The sequence below is a fragment of the Perognathus longimembris genome, chromosome 8, assembly GCF_023159225.1.
Source record: "Perognathus longimembris pacificus isolate PPM17 chromosome 8, ASM2315922v1, whole genome shotgun sequence".
NCBI lineage: Eukaryota > Metazoa > Chordata > Mammalia > Rodentia > Heteromyidae > Perognathus > Perognathus longimembris.
Genome location: NC_063168.1, coordinates 5,845,136 through 5,865,813, shown reverse-complemented (window position 1 = coordinate 5,865,813; position 20,678 = coordinate 5,845,136). Strand labels below are relative to the sequence as shown.

Genomic DNA, 20,678 nt, shown 5'->3' with positions numbered 1-20,678 from the left:
CATTTACATTTAAAATGTGGTCACTAGCTTAACAATATGAACTCTTAGTTCCTAGGATTTACAAGGAAGAAAAGATTCAATTGTACTAGGAAATGTCAGGTTTTTTTCTCAATTGTAAGATTTTTCTCACCTTTAAGTACAGTCACATTGAAAGTGCTAGTAAGGTTGTATAGGTTTCCATTACGAAGAAGGGAAAACACACAGGAGTAGTATCCTTGATCCTCAAACTCGGCATTCTTTACCATCGATAGGGTTTTGCTGTTCTCCTCTATCTTTTCACAGTTCTGGGTTGGTTTTTTTTTTGGAAAAAAAAGTTAAAATACTTTAGGTACTGCACCAAAGTCATCCACACTTGTAGAGATCTAAACGTCTTTAGAAAGAAGGAGAAACATGGAAATAGGCAATTCCCGGGTAGCTATTCCAGAGAGCTGGCATTGTTTGTGTGTGGTCAAGGACCTGTCATGCCATGCCATTATTATGGCCAATGCCATTGTTAACACATCCTGGAAGACAGGAGAGAGGGACCCTGTCACAACTGCCACCATTTTCTTATCTTACACACACACACACACACACACACACACACACACACACACACTCCACAGAAAGATAGAGGGAGGAAAAGAGACAGACAGACAGAGTCAGAGAGAAAGGAGCGAGGAAAGAGGGAAAGGAAGAGCAAGAAAAAGAAGTGGGAAAAAGAGAAAGGAAAGAAGAAAGGAGAGCAGCAGCAGCTCGAGGCCAAAACTTTCTACACAACAAAATGTACGTTCCTCACACTTGCAGTCTAATTCAGCACACTCACTAGGACCCATCCCAGAGGCAGGTCAGAGGGGTAGGAACAGGTGTGCTGGAAGCAACCAACATCTCCCCATTCCCTGCCTTGCACCAGAAGGCAGAAGATGGACCAGTAATCAATCATCATCATCATCCAGCCAGCAGTCAAGGAAATCTAGGAATGATGGGAAAATGGAAGCTGCCTGTCTGCCCTTACCACGTGACACGTTCCTTTAAATTCCAAATGAGAAGGACCTAGTGCTTTCCAACGTGGCCCAACGTGGTGCTAAATTTAGACAGTGTCCAGCATAGGCTTTCAAAGCTTGAACGCCTGTACCTCACATCCGTAAAGTATTTCCATTGATGGATAAACCTCACAGTTCCTCCCAGCTACATAAGACACCAGAGACTCTTCATTTCCATTTCCCACCAATACTTGGATGATTTAGGTGCCATGAACTCCTCTCATTAGGGAGGCCACATTCAGTCCACAAACTGGGAGTGTTTAATCCTGTGGTCAACTGTTTACCTACAAACAGCCACAAGACACCCATTCTCTCCATGTACACATCTGTGTATGGAGACTTCCTAAAACCCAGTATACCAAACCTCACAATTTACACGCACTGTAACATGTGTACATTGGCCAGAAAGAAGAGGTCAGTCACTTCAGGACTGACTCACATGTTGACATAACATTTCACATGAGAGGTCCCCTGGAAAAGTCCCAAATTAAACAGTGTTCAAGCAGAAGGGACAAACAAAACCTTCAACGCGATTATCGTTACTTCAAGTTTCCGGTTCTTCTGTGCAGGCCGCCCGCTTTCCTGGCTCTTCAAGGTTTTCATGACGGAGTCATGGGTCCGGTTTGTTCTTCCACGGAAATGATATTGTGTTGCGAATGCCCATGACCATACCATGCATACATCATCATACTGTACACTTTTATACACACACCATATAGATAATATACATACACACACAAAAACACACACACACCATGCACGTATATATAATTTCCAAACCACTATTTAAAAGAGCTGTTATACTCTAACAAGGAAAAGGTACATCAAATGAGGAAAATAGAGAAAATACCAAGGTAATTTACAAAAGGCTGAATAGTAAAATGCGATAAAAACATTTAAAGTCCACTTATTTCACCTATAATGAGGAAAAAACATTACGGGCTCAGGAATTTTCCAAGTCAGATTTTTTAACATTCTAAGAAGCATCATTTCCAAGTCTTGGAAAATTATGAGACAGAAAAAGTCTTTTTGTTTTCTTTCTCTATTTTTGTTTTTAGTTAGGTTTCGCTTTTTTGGAGGTATGTATCATGGCTTAAACTCAGGGACTTTGCTTGCTTGCATAGCTGTTACTTTACCTCTTGAGCCATGCCTCTACCCTGGCTTTTTTCCTGGTTATTTCAGAGATAGATTCTTTCAGAATTTTCTTCCTTAAGCTGGCTCTGAACTTTGTTCCCCTGGACCTCTGTCTTCTAGGTATCTAGAATTATAGGTGTGAGCTACTAGCATCCAGCAAGAAGGATTTTTATATCAGTTTTGGGGGTGTTACTCTAGCTTAGTTCCCTGGAGACTAGTTTGATGATATGGATCAAAAGTTGAAAACTTGATTACTCTTTGATCAAGTAATTATACATTAAGAGATTTGGCTGGAGGAAAATCATGCAAATATCCAAAGACTTAAGAAAATGTTTATTTTAGCTTTTAAATAACAACAAAAAATAAGAAACTCACAAGAGTCTAATAATGGGGGGGTCTGTTAGACAAAACCAGGCCCATACAAAATAAAATCCCATTTGCGAAAATGTTTGATAAAAATTCTGCTGTAGCCAGGCACTGGTAGCTCATGTCTATAATCTTAGCTACTCAGAGGCTGACATCTGAGGATCTCAGCTCAAAGCCAGCCAGGGAAGAAAAATCCATGAGATTTTATTTCCAATAAACTACCAAAAACCAAAATGAAGCCAGAAATAAAGCTCAAGTTAAACCTCAAGTTAAAAAAAAAAGCTCAGGGATACCACACAAGCCATGAGATCAAGCTCCAAGACCAGCACGAAAGAAAGAAAGAACAAAGAACCAGGTGTAGTGTCTCATGCCTGTAATCTCAGCTATTTGGGAGCAGGTATAGGAGGATCATAAGTTTGAGGCCAATTATTGAGACCCTGTGTCAAAAATAAAATGAATTAAAGACCTAGGGGCATAACTTAAGTGGTAGACTGCTTTCTGTAATACACATGGAGATCAATCAATACATCAATAAAGAGAATTCTTCATGATGTAGAAGAGTAATCACATTTAATTTGTAGTGGATAAAGGAAAGGCAGCAGCAAAAAAAAACAACTTTTAGGTGCGTATGTTTACATACAAACAAAAAATAAACTAATTTTGGACAGTGCTAGTTTAAGATTGTTCGTTTTCTCTTGTCACATATTCTTAAAATTAAAATTTTGACGGTATATATGTTCTTCTCTCTATATAAGTTCACTTTATAAAGTTTTGAGGCAAAGAAATTGATAATACAAAAACCATTCATAACCCCACAACCATTTTGGTTTGGATTTTTACTTTGTCATTTCATTTTTTCTGTCAAGTCTTTTTATTGTATGTGTGTGCCAGTACGGGGGCTTGAACTCAGGGCCTGGGCACTGTCCTTTAGCTTTTTTTTGCTCAAGGCTGGCACTCTACATTCTGCTTCAGAGTCTCACAGACTTTTCTGCCTGGACAGGGTTTGAGTTATGGTACTCAGATCTCAGCCTCCTGAGTAGCTAAAATAAAGGCATGACACCAGCTTCTACCAAGTCTAAAGTTGAAACATGTAAAAGCATGTTACCTTATATAATGCAGTTTTCTTGATCCACTTTTCATAGTAATCTTTAGTGCACTTAATCTTCAGAGATTTTTTAACTGTCACGTTTATGTTGGTCACCTGTGTTTTACTAAAACAGCTGTGCTTGTCTCTTCGGGCGACCTTTAAGACCTGTTCGTGAGTAGCATTTCTACAAAGCAAAAATGTAGAGGTATTTTGTAATTACCAGAAACTTGGCATGTCTCTCCCAACTTCCATACAGTAGCCAAGTCAAGAGAATTTGTTTCTTATTTGTGGTGTGTGTGTGTGTGTTCGCATGTGCGTGCAAACAGGTAGCAGTGTTTGAACTCAGGACCTAACCACTGTCCTTCAGCTTTTTTTTTGTTCAAGGATAGCACTTTACCACTTGAGTCACAACCCCAATTCTGGTCTTTTTTTTTTTTTTGGTAGTTAATTGGAAATAAAACTCTTAAACAGACTTTCCTGCTCAGGCTGGCTTTGAACTGTGATCTTCAAATCTCAGCCTCCTGAGTAGCTAGTATTATAGGCATGAGCCACCATGCCCAGATGTTCCCCAATTCCTACTTAGAGATTGATTCATGATTGACTTTCTTAGTCAATCAGCCTTCAGTCACAACTCTGCTGCGATTCCTCCTGATTCAGTGTATGAGGCATGAACTCAGAGATAAAATCTGAGCTGTCTAATGCATGTGTTCACATGCATTATGACACATGTACACATTTTTCAGGCCATAAGAGATGTCTTTGATGATTAAAAGGAACAGAGATTCGAAGACCAAGACAAGAATGTAGCCCTGACTTCAGAAGGTCAGCAGCACCCTCCTGACACTGTCCTCTGAATGGGTACGCCTGGGGCTCAGTGCTCCTATGTCTCTACGTATCAACTCCATCATAGCCCAATGAACTGAAGTCTAACACACCCCTAGCACAATTGTATCATGTATTTGGCTAGACAAAGGTAAGTATGAAGCGATTTTATCGTGGGTAATCTTTCTGATCAGAAATTAGTAGCTGAGGGGTGGGAAACACAGTAATACTTTTTGAAGGAGTAATATTTATTATTAAAGAGAAAATGCTCACAATTGGATGTTTGCTTATACTGTTCCTATGGCACAGAGATCTATCCCTAAAGTACAACTGATACACATTGCTTAGCATCCATGTGTGCATGGCAGATGTGTATGTCCACTTTGGGTGCTCCCAACTACTTTTTAAGCATGCAATAGCTAGGCAAAAGAAAAGGTTTGGGTATAGATGTTTTATTAGATACATGTAAGGGAGATCTCTCTTATATAGCACATACAAATGTACATGTATACACATGCATGCACACATGTACAGATGAGAACGTTATATCCCTGGGAGATTCTACAATTTGACCCGGTTCACACCCCTGTTGTGGGACAGTCAGGCTATAAATGCACCTCAGTTTGACTTCCATTGTTCTGTGCACAATGCTATTTTTCACAGCCCGTGGAATCCGGCCCCTTCACTTGGGGCATGGATTTTTGTAAGCCTAGTCAAGGCTAGGGAAGGTCCAGACTGTTCATGAAGAGATATCTAGATCTTGATAAAGAGACTCCCATAATCATCATTCTCTTCCTTAGAGTGTTTGTAGACGTTTCTCAGGCTCACAGAGCTGGGGAGAGCCATTGCAGGAGAGCCTTTACAAGGAATAGGCTGCCTGCCTCTTCTCACCACGTCAAATCACAAAGCTCTTGATCCCAACGTTCAGCAAATGCTGACGGGTAGAAACCCCACCTTACATGGACGCTTCCCTGTGAATGTACGAGAAGCAAGCTAAACAGAGCAGTGCTGTCGAAGAGCTAGTGATTGGTGTGAAGCTGAAGCCAACTGGCCCAAAGCTATGACCCCCTCACCCCTCTACATACATAGACATCATTCCCTCCTCCCCGTGGCCACCGCTTCCAGCCTGCCGTGAGCGTCCCAGCTGGGCTAGTCCTGCGCACAGCAGGTTTAAAGGCTGGGGTGGTAGTTCAATGTAGAAACGCTTGCCTGGTATGTGCAGGGCCCTGGGTTTGGTCTCCAGCACCAACACACACACACACACACACACACACACACACACACACACACACACACACACACACACAGTGCTCTAGCTGACTCTCACCTGAGGCCAAACTTGCTGCTCATCAGCCAAAGGTCTAATTATTAATCTTCTGCCTGTGTTCTTCCTACCTTCTTCCCGTTACCTCTGTCACTGAAATGCTTCTACATCCCTATCTTTCTTAGTTGGTTTCTTTGCAAAAATGTAATAGGATAACTTGAGTTTTACTACAGGAATAAATGATCAGTCCCCATGGGTGTTTGATTAGTAGCAATAATTCCTAAAAGTATTAAAGGGCTACAATTTCAATCTTCTAATTCCAGGCAAAGGGTCTAAGCACTGAGAGCTTTCACAGCAAACTACAAAGGCTTACATACCTGATTCATATCTCCCTCCCTCCCTCCCAGCCTCCCTTCCTCTCTCTCTCTCTTTCTCCCTTACATACACGTGTGTACACACATATCTGTAGCAAACACAGGCTCCCGCTTACTACTTGCTTGTTACTAGACCGTCTCTCTCCCATGCTGCTAAGTGTCCATAACCACCTGCTCCCAGGCTGACTGCCAAAGCCAGTGTTCAAGCCTCTCCTCCCACCCGCCCCCCTCTGCCTTTGCTCTCACATCATTCTTCATCTCCAACAGCCTTCAGAATTTGTCATCAAGGCCACTCTGCACCCATTGTTTCCCTAGCCCCCTCCTATCTACTACACGCATCTTTACGCCACTCTTGTCTCCTTGCCTCATTCTGATGGCCTCACTTTGGCTTTCAGTTGCAAAATAGAAGTTCCCTCTGTCTCTTTCTTCTCTAAAAAAAAATGCTCCTTGGTACCTGCCTCTTTACCACATGTCTTCTTTCTTCCCTTTCCATAGTCCTTAGTGTTTTGAGGTCACGTCTTTATTTAACCAATCGGCATTGGGAAGAAGGTGATATTTGTTGTTCTCCTCCTGTTCTTTTTACTGGCTTCCTCCTTCCTTAGCTTGCTATGAAAGGACCCAGCTGGGACAAATTTCTCTATCTTTCTTTAAAGGTCACCAAGAACATACTGGCTTTGAAAGAGGAGTTCCACAATGTTTGATTCTCGGGAGTTTCTATGTATAAAAACAAGCATGACCTCGTTTAGGGCAAAATCCACAGGTGTGAGCTGGAGGTTTCACTGTGATATCTCTCTCTGTCCTCAAAGACAAGGGTGATAATGATCAGGACTCACTACAGTGAAGAGTGAGGTTTCTAGAGGAAATGTGCTCCGTGTGACAACACAGTGACCCCCCCCCCCCCCGCAAACTAGCCCTGTGGTAGTTTCTACAGGTCAGTCTCAAATTTTTATACAACTTCATGCATGATGTATAAAGCATGTCCATGAATCTTTGTGAACATAGACTGATCAATATAATATGTCAATATGGGTTGCTATACAGAGATCCGAGTTTATTTTAGTGGTGAACACATTCAACTGGTTGTTCTCATTTCACAGAAATTATTGTTGACTATGAGTCTCTGGCATGAGTCTCTCGGGCTGGTTCCTGAATGCTCATTCCCCCACTCACTAATCCAGAGCTATGGATTGGGTCTGGTTCCCACTCCACAACTAGCACTGGCACCTGGCTCCCAATGGCCTCTGAAAACTAGACTTGCCCCTTCTCCACAGCCTGAGGCTGCCATGTGGAAAGATAACCCTAGTCAGCCTTCTCTCTACTTCTATAGCATTTGAAGTTTCACTCACCGAATTCATGCAACCCAGACATCAAGACCTCAGAAGAAGCTGGATTTTAAAACCGACTTTTAATCTATATCACTTTTCATTAACAAAGACCTCCTAAAAACAACTCTTGGGAAAGTATATTCCTTTTAGTAAGATCGTGAAGAAAATAGATAAGGAGATTATTATTTCATAATGAAAAATAATATATATGGAAAATTACCCAACTTTCAGATGACTGTGTATTTGAAGGTAATGAAAGATACCAAAACCAAAAGGTATACTCACCCAATTTGGGAAAGGTAGAATCCTTGGTCATTTAACTCAACAGGCCAAAACTCCAAAACATGACCATGCAAAGTAATTCTGGGTGAACTTCTGGGGGTCAGCTCTACCCATTCACGTGTTTGGTTGCGTTTGTACCATTTTATGGTGGCTGTTTCATTCCCACGAGCAGATGAAAGCAAGTAGTATCGCAGACAAAACGGCTCCCCTTCTACTGCATTAGTGCTATCCGCTAACCTGCAAGATTCTATTAAATTTTAGCAGGAAAAAAAATAATGAAAATATGTTTTCTCTAGAAATGCATCAAGTGAAAAGCTAGAAAGATGAGAAAGCCCTGAGAAATCTCAGTAGCACATTGTAGGAGCTTCTCTTACTTGACCGTGGTCAGTCTCCCAGCACTGCAAGAGATAAAACACTTTTAGGACATAGTGAAGACCAAACATCTGGTGCAGAGGATGACTGGTGACTCTCACCTGTAATCCTAGCTACTCAGGATGCTAGGATCGGAAGGACATTGGTTCAAAGCCAATCTAGGCAGAAAAATCTGCAAGTCTCCATCTCTAACCAGTAAAAAGTTAGATTGGAGGTATGGCTCAAGTGGTAGAGCAACAGCGGTTAGTCAAGTGAGAGGAAGAATCCCTGAGTTCAACCCACAAATTTTGATATCTGATGTCTTCCTCAAAACAAGAAAAAATTCTCAAATCCAAAGATATATAATATATACTACTTTTAATAGAAATTATGACAATTTCTTGATCAGGGCAGTCCTATAAATCCCTGTTTTCATACCTACCTCCAAATTTTCCCAGCTAAGAAGACTCCATGGAAAAGAAAACAAGAAACCTAGACACTATGGAGCTCTTCCTCTGCTTCCTCAGAAGTTTGATCTACCCTACGTCCAACCAACCAGCCTGCCTCACATGTTTCCTGTGGAAAGCTAAAGGGGCCCCAGAACCTAAGAGTGTGCTGTACATCACCAGTGGACATCAAGAATTGATTATCACTCCAAATCCAGGCCACTTCCCATCTTGCTGTTGTCTTTGTCTTTCTCCCTCCCTCCTGTTCAGTTAATCAAACTGCTCTGGCTTTAGAAACTGATCTGGCCATCATTCCCTACAGGGTGCATTTTTATACTAGTTGAAGGCTGGCATTAGAGGGCCATTCTCACACTCCATTGGCGGGGTGCCCTTTAGTTGCATTTAGAGAATTGGATTTCCTTGAGCATAGGAACTGCACTCTCAAGTCTGAAGAAAGCTTTGACACTGAAATCTGAAGAAAGCTTTGAAACCGTAGATGTCAATCTGCTTGAAAGGGCAAGGGTTAAGGAACATAAACAGGATATGTGTGGTGGTCACATAATCTCCAGTTTGCAATCTACTGCTGCCGCATAGAAAGGTGATACATGTGTACATGTGACCGTTGATTAGAGCTGTAATTCACAATTCATTTATTTTCCTGTTTTAGAGAAGTGTGTGTAATGAGCACACAAATTACACATCTATAACTGGATGTTTCTATCCACTGGATGCACTATCTTTATGTCTTTGATAGCCATGTTTCTACATGTAGCAGGACTGTGCTCTTTTCTCCTTAATATTGAATATCTAATTGTGCTCCTGGAGACCAGCTGTTTGTTCTATAAATAGATAAATACTGGGGATACTGATGATTGGAGAATGGTCTAGTGGAAATTTGGACTTTTTTTTCTAGGTTTGTAAATTTTGATTAACCTTAAAAAAATAAATTCTACAAACATCTATGTTTGTGAGTGTTGTTGTGTATTAGTTTATGTTAGTTATAGGGAGGAAGGCTTTCATGTGTGCCTTGTGTTTTTGGTGAATATATCCATGCATTTCTCTTTGGAGATAGTTGTAATTTATCATCTGAAGAACCTAATGTGGAATACATACTCTTCAAGGGTGAGTGGCAAGCAGTTGAAAGCTCATGGTTTTAGGCATCTAACCTTGGTGAATATACCTGCTTGTTTCTCTTTGGTGATAGTTATAATTTAACATTTGAAGAGTCTAGTGTGGATCAGTGTAGAAGTGAATAGTTGAAAGTGAATGGCTTTAGGCATCTAAACTTATATGTATTTAACATTAGAGACTTGACTTTATCGATTAACGCAATGCTTGTTAGTAACTGTCTTTGGTATAGAAATGAGTAGAGTTCAAATTATGTGGAGTTCAAAGTGCCAGTACAGACATTCCTATTCTTTCGTGAATAAAGTATAAAAATCTAGTCATGTCAAGAAACTACAATCCTTCAATAAAGTGAGTGTTTCAAGTTGCCTTGAGTTAGGACAAATACAGGCTATTGTTACCTAACTCTAACTAGGTTGGGTGAATCCCACATGTAGAACATTCTCAGGTGTGCCTACAGAAAATAATGCTTTCCAAGTGTCTGAAGGAACAGGGAGCCAGAGCCCAGAAACCTTACACAATAGGCTGTCCCCTTCATTTTGTGCTTGAAATTTATTTGCATGGTAAAAAGAAGCAAGGTGGTTGGTGTGGATCGAGGAAAAGGAAACACAGGGCTCGTGGCACACTGACTTCTGTAGCTAGCTCAGTCAATCCTGACAAACCACTTTGCATCAAGACAAGAAGATCTGCTTTTTTCTTTATTCATTTGGGTAATATTGAACGGTAGTCTTGAAAGAATACATGATCCATTAAAGTAACCACAACTCAAGTCTGAATGCATATAATTTGATAGTAGTAATGGCTTAGCACGGCTATACCTTCAGCAGAACTTCCCAATGTAAGTGCTAGATAACAAACCAAAGAAAATCACTATGTTTTGTTCCTACTTCCTCCTTCAAAGCCTAGGAAAACCTTGCTATTCAGCAATGGAATTCTTCTCCAAAGAACCAGGTCTCTGCATCCTCCTCAATAGGAAACAAAAATCTTCCAACCATCCCTGCTTGAGGGCATCCTCCTTCTGTGGATTCCTTCTAGTTAGTATTAATGATGTTTTGGCACTAATTGGCTGGTTTTTATTGGTTGTCTGGAGTTTGGAACTCCAGCCCTCCTATTTACTAGGCAAGTGCTATGTCACCGGAAACATACCCCCAGCCACATGTGGGTGTTGTTTATATTTTTTTCATTTCTTTATTGTTACAGTGATATACAGAGGGGTTACAGTTTCGTGCGTAAGGCAGTGCGTACATTTCTTATCCAACTTGCTACCTCCTCCCTCATTTCCCCCCTGCCTTGTTGTTTATGATTTTTAAAAATATTCTTATTATCTTTGAGTAGTTGTACAAAGGAGTTGTCATCTAACAAAGCAGTTTATGAACCCAGCGCATCTTGAACAGTGTCACCCCTTTCATCGTTCACACTCATCCCTCAAAAGCCCCCATTTCCCTCACCCTTGTTAATTTTGTAGGACATGCTGTTTTAAGAGCCATACTTAATATTTCCTTTCCTTAAACTTATGAAAATATGACACCAGATTTTTACCTCATCCTAAGAAAGAAGAGGTTCAAAACTTCCTACAAACCAAGAACAAAGGTAGTTGTTTCCACCTCAGTTTCATAACATGAAGTTAATTTTCTCCTCAAATATAATTTATTTCAAGACACAAAGTTTTACACCCTATCTCTATATAAATTTGGAGATGTAAACCTTTCCTATTTCAGCAATATCATTGGCATCTTCTTTATTTAATTCCCTTTTTAAGATTTTGTTCATTCTCTGTGCCATGGATATTAAAAAGTTGTCCTGCTTTCTAAATCACTAAATTCCAAATAAGACACCTCCACGTAAGACACTAATGAAATGCTCAAGAAAAATCATAATCACTCACGTGCGCTGCTTTTAATTCTAAGAATCAAAAGTGTCAAGAAGAATTTTCTGTAATGCATGGCTGTGATTTTTCTTCAAATGTTTTCTCTGGAAAACAGAATGAGCCAAGTTAAGCCAAAGACTGCACACAGAAGCATCCGATCTCAGGAAGGAAATTTGGGGAAACGTTTTCCAGCATATAAAGTTTTAAAATACAGTACAGAAGATGCTCGTCTTTTTAGAAGTCACTAATTGTCCAAGCATTCAGCCATAAAGAATTGAGAGTTTCAAATCCATGAATTTGCATTCTAGAAGAAATATTTAACAATGCGATTTCTAACTCAACAGAGCCTTTTGTATTTTAGGCTTGACCTATCAAATCCAACCTCCAAGGTCAATGTTAAAAGTAACAGAAAACCATTCAGGCACCAGTGGCTCACGCTTGTAATCCTAGCTTCTCAGGAGGCTGAGATCTGAGGATTGTGATTGTTAGGAAAATGGAGAACAGAAAAAGAATAGGGCAGACTCGCGAGGACTGTTTGTTTATTGCCAGTGAGGGGCACAGAAGATGTCCGTACCACCAACCCTGGGATCAGGCTTATATGGAGTCTGAAAAGGAGGCAGAGGTTAATGAAAAGACCATTAGGTCTAGACAGTTGGGGGCTTTTCATTTTGGCCCACGATGGGTTGTTTACAGTTAGGCTTAGGCGTGCCTGTATATCAAGCAGGTCTGCACATATGTAGGGTTTTGTATGATGCCTGTATGCACCTGGGGCAATAGGTGGGGATTAATCCTTCCTATTCTATCTTTGGATACATAGAGAGAATGGGTCTAGAGACAAGTCCTTCAGTGATTCCATGGTAACCCAGGCAGGAATGTTTTTGAGACTCATATCTCCAATAAACTATCAAGAAACAGCTGGAAGTGGAGCCGTGGTTCAAATGGAAGAGCATAGCTTTGAGCAAAAAGTCTTAGGCTAGCACCGAGGTCCTGCATTCAAGCCCCAGGACCAGCACCGAAACAAAACAAACCACCACCACCACAAAAGAAAAGTAACAGAAAATCTACTACTCAAGGGATAAACAATCTATGATACACCAAGATACATACAGAAGTTCTGCTAAGCTGAAGTATGTTGTGTGTGTGTATTACACATGTGTAATACACACACGTGCCAGTGTGTATTAGTGACCTGTTTGTCACTATAACAAGTCCCTCACATAATCGACCTACAAAGAATCAAGGTTTACTTCGGCTCACAGCTCTAGAAGCTTCTGTCTGTGACTCGCTAACCTTCTTTCTTGTTTCGGCCTATGGTGAGGCACACTGCAGGGATATGGGACAAAGCAAAATTAGTCACCCCTTGACTGTGTTGCTCAAGAAAATGAACAGGGCTACAGCCCCACTGTCCCTTCAAAGCTAACCCCCCAACGATCTAAAAATCTCTCCTAGGCACTATTCCTTCTTCACTTCTTTTCTTTTCTTTTGTACCAGTCATAGGGCTTGAACTGAGGGCTTGGGTGCAGTCAAGGCCCTACTTCCTGAAGGTTGCACTATCTCCTAATGCCACCAATGTGGAGAGCAAAGTCTTCTAGTACACAGTCCTTTGGTGGACATTGCACACTACACCCAAACTATTCATCATGATTTACAATTAGGGCTTCATTTTCTGTTGAATTTTTGAAAGTCTTCCTTCCTACTGAGCACAAGTGTCTTAAGTCTAAGAACTGTGCTCATCACTAACATCTGGAACAACAGCTGAAACACAGTAAGCCCTCCTTAATACTTATCACTGAAGAAAAGGACATGTGCACCAGTTTCTGCATTCCCTTACCCACGTGTGTTGATTTAGGGACATGAGAAGTCTACGTGCCTCTACACTTAGGACAATACTGACCTGGGCCTCGTGTGGCTAAGAGATGCCATGAACTTTGACTTTAGGACAATCTATCCTTCAACTTTGTACTTAAAAGATTTAGGGAGCAGAGTGGGGGAAGGCTCTTCGGCTGTGGAGGCCATTTGTTCCATCCAACTATTTCATAAAGTTCCCCATATCCCTTACTTCTCCCAAATCTCACTATGTCCATCTGAGAGTAAACTCAGTGGACACCAAGATCTTGGTTTTAGGGACATACAGCCCCCACTAACCTTACAGTTAGACAGCCTTGAGTTGCTGTGCAACCTTGGTTCAATTACTGCTGTCTCAGAGACTGTTTGCTCTTTACCAAAACCCGAAAGATCAAAAGGCTTCCTCAAGAATCATTGCATGGGCTGGGAATATGGCCTAGTGGCAAGAGTGCTTGCCTCCTATACATGAAGCTGTGGGTTCAATTCCTCAGCACCACATATATAGAAAACGGCCAGAAGGGGCGCTGTAGCTCAAGTGGCAGAGTGCTACCCTTGAGCAAAAAGAAGCCAGGGACAGTGCTCAGGCCCTGAGTCCAAGCCCAGGACTGGCAATAATAATAATAATCATAATAATAAAAGAATCATTGCGTGATGAGAACATCCTATATTTGCAAAGACATCTGGGAACAATCTCTCAACCCAGAGGACTTCTCCTTCCACCAACTGACACCTGCTTTTAATTGCTAACCACAAAAATGGGCATTCATTCCTAGATCCTGGAGAAAGTTGCATAATGAACCCATAAACCATTTATACCAGCCGCACAAATGCTATCACTAAATGTCTGGTGGAGTTTCCAAGAGATAATATTAATCAAGATAAAGGAATAAGTAGGCATGGAAAGCACCAAGTGCTCATATCAGAACCTTCTGTCTTCAAACTTCCCACCTCCCACTCACACATATTTCATTACTAACGCTGTCTATTCTTTAATTTTGAGAAGTATTATTTCCTTTGTGCCACTTTCTCCTCTATGCCGGCAGGCCCTTGTAAATCACCCCAGGTAGTTATCAACTTTGAAGTTTTCAAAGTCCACACAGGATACAGCATTGAGATTATTCACCAATCTAGGAAGCTGTGTGTTTCAATACCAAACATATGCAAATGTGGTGTGTAAAAGTAGCTTTGTGTACATAACTATGTGTACATTAAAATTACAATGTACTTACTAGGTTGTATGGGTGGAAATAAGAGATGGACATTTTACTTAGTAATGAATTTATTTTAAGGAAAGAAATCTATTCTAAGAAATACTATGCACACCCTCTCACAAATACACTAAGCTAAGTACTAACAAAATAGACATATGACAATATAAATATTAATGATTCTTAAATTTTTGGATTTTTTAATGTTATATTTGATTATTTTCTGAAGCTATATTTTTCTGATTTCTAAATCAATATATTCCCAGCATAGACCATTTACAAAATGGAGACCAAAAGAAGAAAATGTAAACATACATATTTTAGCATGATTTCTGGTAGTTTTTCTCTATATTTTCTTTTTTTTTTGTTTTGTTTTGTTTTGTTTTGTTTTGTTTTTGGCCAGTCGTGGGCCTTGGACTCAGGGCCTGAGCACTGTCCCTGGCTTCTTCCCGCTCGAGGCTAGCACTCTGCCACTTGAGCCACAGCGCCACTTCTGGCCGTTTTCTGTATATGTGGTGCTGGGGAATCGAACCTAGGGCCTCGTGTATCCGAGGCAGGCACTCTTGCCACTAGGCTATATCCCCAGCCCTTCTCTATATTTTCAAACAATGAAAAGTTTAAGTTTATGTCTTTCATTGTCACAATACATAGGGAGCATTTTTCTTGTACCACACTGTTCTTCTAATAACACCATTTTGATTGGCGCCTAGTATTCATTTTCAGGAGAGATATATTATAAAATAAACTCAAGACAATCTTCAAATGCAGGGCAGTATGGAACCGTTTTCAAGGATACCAGTTGAACTGGGAGTGAATCTCCATTCTTTCCTTAATGACCTTGGGCAAGTCATTTACACTATCTTTGTGCCTCAATTTGGTTACCCATTTAAGGGGGTAACAATCTTCTCCCCTGGAGCTGAAAGATTTCAGGTGTTACTGTTGAAAAATATGTGGAGAACCATTTAAATTAGCTATTGAACCAGGCATGGTGCCTTATTCCCATAAGGAATAAAAACGTGGAGATGAGAGAATCGAGGTTCAAGAACAGCTTGGAGAAAAAAGTTAGCAAGAGCCTAGCTAAAACAAAAATCAGTCCAGGCCAGGAGCCAGTAATGGCTCAAGTCTATAATACAACTACTCTGGAGGTTGAGAGCGAAAGTTTTTAATTGGAAGCTGGCTTGAGTAGTAAAGGCCATGAAACTTTATCTCTAATGAACTACCAGAAAGCCAGAAGTTGAACTCAAGTGACAGGGCACTGACCTTGAGCAGAAAAGCTAAGGGAAAGTTACTGAGCCCTGAGTTCAAGCCCCAATTCTGGCAAAAAATATCTAGGAGTTGTAACACCTATAATCCTGTTTTTCTCAAGCAGTGTAGATAACAGTATAAGTCCAAAGTAAAAGACTGGGAACCTACATGAAAAACAAAAAGTAAAACAAATTGGCTGGGGTCATGGCTTACATGGTAGAATTTGTGTAGCAAGGATTTGAGTTCAGTCCTTAGAGCTACCAAAAATAGCTAAGTAGCTAGCTATTATTATTTGCTTATTTTTCACTTCTTTGGTGTTCCTACTTGACAGGGTAGTGGATAAGAAGTCCAGATTGAACATGGTAAACACATATGCCAAACCTCCTTCCAGAGCTGGTACAGCACCCTCCCGCTCCTGCCTAGCAGGGCAAGACAGTTTCCACCACACCTGAAAAGCGCCCTCCTGGTTTCAAGCTAACTAGATAGTCAAGATAGGAAAAACAGCACTAGATGAGGAAATACCAATCACGGATTATTGCTCATCGGATTTCCATGTTTGTTATCTAGTTCTCAATATAATTCACCCAGTTTTCAAACTTGTAGTTTGTTATAACTTGTTTGGTTTTTAAGTTCTCTTTTGGTTAGTTCGCACATGGAGGACATTATGTTGATACAATCAAACAAATAGTTCACTTATGTTGTTGTTTGTTTCCCATTACTTGAAAGTTTGGATGGGACATTCTTTTCCTCTCAATAGTGAAATACATACAAATGTTTTGGCTTCATTTTTCTTACCTGTTTCCTTTTCTTTTTACAATTAACCTAAAAAAATCATGAACAATTGCTTTTCTTGACTGTCGTGTTAGAGCTTGAGACAATATTTCCTAATTAGCTAGTAATTATTCGTGACTAATTTAATTAATTGCTAATTAAGTCTTTACTGATTAAATAGTCTTATCCTTCCTTCCAAATTTGTTAATCTCAGACTCTGACTCCCTACTGGTTTTCCCTACGCACTCTGTGAAAAATCTAGCACATCACATTTGCCCATGTGCAAACACCTACACATACAACTCTCCTCCTACTTTTCCTTATAAGGCAATCATTACTTGACATATGTTCACTTCGTATTTGCTAGCTGGTTTGTCATTTGCTGAATTAACTAATGCATTACATTTACAAAATATACATACACTTTGGAGTTCTAAGTCATCATCCGATCCATTGGCATTGCGTGGTCTTGTACTTTACAAATAAAGAAATGTCATTTTGCAGGTATGTCTTAACAAGAAGCTTGCAAAAGAATTAATTAATTAATGAAGCAGTGTAATTTTTAGGCATCTTATCTGCTCAAAACAGCCTGCTGACTGGAGGTGGGCACCTGCTCAGCAAGGACAAGGCTCTGTGATCAAATCTTAGTAATGCCCAAAACCATAAATCTTCCCACTGGTTTTAATGTACAGCCAAGGTAGAGAGTCCTCAATCTTCAGAACTTAGTGTGAAGATAGAAAAGAAATTGAGGGACCCGTTGTGGGGCCACACACCTGTCATCCCAGCTACACTGAAGGCAGGGACGGGAAGATCATGGTTGGAGACCAGCTGGGATGAAAAGTCAGTGAGAGCTCATCTGCAAAGCCAGCTAGCCCAGGTACAATTAGCCCAAACAAACTAAAATCAAAAGGCCTAGGAGAGTGTGGCTCCGATAGCCAGGCCAGTAAGCACAAAGCCCTGACAGATTTAAACGCATCTCTTTTAATATAATTCTAATACTAATTCTATCAACTATGCAGACATTCATGTGTTTCATATTCAAGATACAATAAATATAGTTACATGTATGTGTATGCATGTGTGTCTATATACAGAACATATAAAGAACAGTTACAAAGCTGGGTACAGTGGCTCATAGCTGTAATCACAAACATGAGCTAGAAATTTATTAGCAGAATCAAAGCTCAGGACGGACAGTGGCAAAAATTGGAGTGAAACTGCATCTCAACCAGTCCACTGAGCATGAGAGGACATGTCCGGCATCCCGGCTATGAGGCTTGTTTGTGCAAAACTGAGAGGTTTCCTGGAAAAGTAAGAGGACCAGAGGCATAGCTCAAGGGGCAGAACATCTATCTGGCATGAAACGTCCTTTAAACAGAAAATGTTTTTCCTTAGGCAACCTCATAACACAGAGAGAGAGGTCAGGTAGAAGGGGGCCGGGCTCTCCCCTAGAAAGCAATGTTGCCCAAGGCCTTTCCAAGGTGTCTGCACAAATATCAGGCCGCTTCCACACTTTCTGATGAGGATCTCCAGGCTCAAGGGGGCAAAACAAGCACGCAAGCCCAGATGCCAGTTGGTTTTGCTGCGCTGACTCCGACCCCCTTAGCTCATTAGCATAGGGGAGCATCGTGGGGTGCAGCAGCCCCTGCTAAGATGGACGTTCTTGAGAAACCAAATCAACACGCGTGCATCTCCTCCTTCTCCCCCTCCCCCAACCTCCTCGCACGGCTTTCTGGACACTTGATTCTTTCCTCATAGCATCCAGTGTGCTGTTCCTCTGTGTGCTGCTCGAAAGATATGCAAAGAGAGGAAATGAACTCGGACTGCACACGTGCGCCTCTGCTCCAAGATGAAGAGCCTGGGTGGAATTTGGGTTTCCATCTGTAATGCCAGGAAAATCAGTGCCACCTCATTGCCCTTGTCACGCGTGTGTGTGCACGTGTCGCCTGGCCTCCTGTGTCCCCCAGTTGGCCTCTGAGGTGCCACCCTGCCCCATGGGACTATGCTACCACTTCTCCCTGCTTCCAGGACCCCACGGTCCCTGTAAACACGGACTCAATTCCTTCCTTCTCAGCAAACCTTGAGAAGCACTATTACCCGACACTACCCTCCTCCTCGGTGAAGCCTCTGCAAGCAGACCCCTGCCTTTCCAGCTGATTTCAATCTCTGGACACTAATTGTGCTGGGGACAGAAATTTGCCCCCCACAGTACATCCAGTGGAATTCTAAGGCTGAGCGATGGTCCCAGATTTTAGCGCCTATAAGGCACAGGATGTGTTTGTTGACACAGGTCCTGAGAAGGGAACAAGTGGGTGAAATGAATACTGGTTTCTGATCTTCTGGTTGGGATTGGCCAGTCTTGTATTGCTTTGGTAATCCAGATGCGTCCTGTTCGTCATTCTAACGCCACAGCAAAGGCAAAGGTTGCAGAATCTGGGAATTTTAGGTGAGAATCTGAGACCTATTTCTTAATGGTTGGCGTCCTCGGATCAATGACTGAATCTCTCTGTGCTTTGGTCCTGGTGCTTTTTCTTGTTTTAAAATCTATTTTTTATTTTAATTATTTTTGTAGAGTCGCTATACAGAGGGGTTACAGTGCTTTTAATTAAGTAGGATGATCCTGCCCATTTCGTTTGTTCTCAAGGAAGATCAATGAGAAGAGAAGCCGCTTAAAAGAGACTTTTTTTTTTACAAATGGCAGACACAGGGTCAGCACTTGATAAAGGATAATTGACATTAGCGTCTAACTTCAGCTTGTCTCCCCTCTGGGAAAGAACCAGAAATGTTTGAACCTCTGAAACCTCTGTGAGGGAGGGTGAGGAGGGTTGTCTGGGGTTATTCCTGTTTTCTCCCCCTTTCTCTCCTCTGTCTCTCTTCTCTTCGCCCACCCCCCACCCCAGTGAGGAAGGGCCCCATCAGGTTGGCTTCTCTCCTTACCTTCACATGGGGTGTCCCAGGCTGCGGCCAGAGGCGGTGGTCCCACTGTCACTCCAGGTCTGGGCTGCTAGCAGCATTCAGAATGCAGGTGGCAGTGAACTCTGGCTTGGGGACAACTGTGAAACCAGAAGGAAGCAGGGGTGTGGCCGCCAGGCGGGGCAGAAGTGCCAGGAAGGAGCCCCACCGAGAAGGCCACCAGGAAGGCCTGAGAGAAATGGGGGCAGAGGAGGAAGGGGTAGGGGAGGCATGGAAAGTAAAAGGATAGAAAAGGCTCCCCACAGCCCCTGGCTAGTGAAGGTCTCAGATGGGGCTCTACCCAGGAAGGAGAATCCCGGGGCCAGAGGTCTAGCGATTGCGGGAACTGGGGTGCTGCTTTAGGATGGGGTGCTTGGGCTGGGTCTGTCTAGCCCTTGGAGTGATCACGTTTTCTGCTTTGCTGTGGTTTGGCTCCTGAGGGGGGCAGGCTGGGTTGGGGGGTGCCTTGGCTGCGCATGCACCTGCTTCTCACGGCCAGCAGGGAACCAGTTCCTCTACCTAAGTTCCAGGGCTGCAGAGAACAGCAGGAAGTCCTGGGTTTGAGGCCCAGGGCGGGGCAGGAGGGTGACAGCCTGCACCACGCCCGGCCCCCCAGATCCTCCAGAGGGGCCGGCGGCAGTGGGACGTCCCCCACCCTCGCCCCAGTCTCCCCCCTGCATTTAAGGGGAAGGTTGCCCTCCGGGGGTGAGGAATCATGGTCTCAGTCAGCCCTGGAAGGGCTGCTTTGCTTGGCAGCTGGGAGTTCCCTATTACAAAGTAATCGTTGACAGAGCAGCTGGGTTGTGCCATTGAGACTTTAAAATTGTTTAAAAAAACAAAATGGAGGTGGGGGACAGAGTAGAAGATGTGTTTCTAGATTTTTATAATGGTGGCTGACAGGGAAAGGGTTCTTACTAAAATAATGCACCTTCTAAGAAAGAAGGAAAAACCATGATAGCGGCAGTAAGTGGAAAAAAAATAATATCCAACAAAATTCAACACCCTTTTTAGATTAAGAGCACCCTGCCGAGTGCAAAAGTAGAAAGGAATGCATATTTCTTAATCTGATAAAGAATATGGATAAGAAGCCTTGTGAAACATCCTAGTTCATGGTGAAATACCTTGCTTCACCATTAGAGGAAGATAAAGATGTCCGCTCTCACCTAACATGGGAAGAAATGACGTGGGAAGA

General features: G+C 42.0%; 1 protein-coding gene across 1 annotated transcript in view; it reads right to left on the bottom strand.

Moving 5' to 3' along the window:
* Positions 1-19,551, bottom strand: part of Il18r1 (interleukin 18 receptor 1) — a 33,441-nt gene extending 13,890 nt beyond the window's left edge. The window contains exons 1-5 of the mRNA XM_048353541.1: positions 19,472-19,551; positions 11,484-11,569; positions 7,680-7,923; positions 3,628-3,793; positions 131-284 (exon numbers count right to left, since the gene is read on the bottom strand). Coding sequence (XP_048209498.1) covers positions 131-284; positions 3,628-3,793; positions 7,680-7,923; positions 11,484-11,541 — 622 coding nt within the window. The 5' untranslated portion in view covers positions 11,542-11,569; positions 19,472-19,551. The remainder of the gene's footprint in view (positions 1-130; positions 285-3,627; positions 3,794-7,679; positions 7,924-11,483; positions 11,570-19,471) is intronic.
* Positions 19,552-20,678: the final 1,127 nt, after the last annotated feature.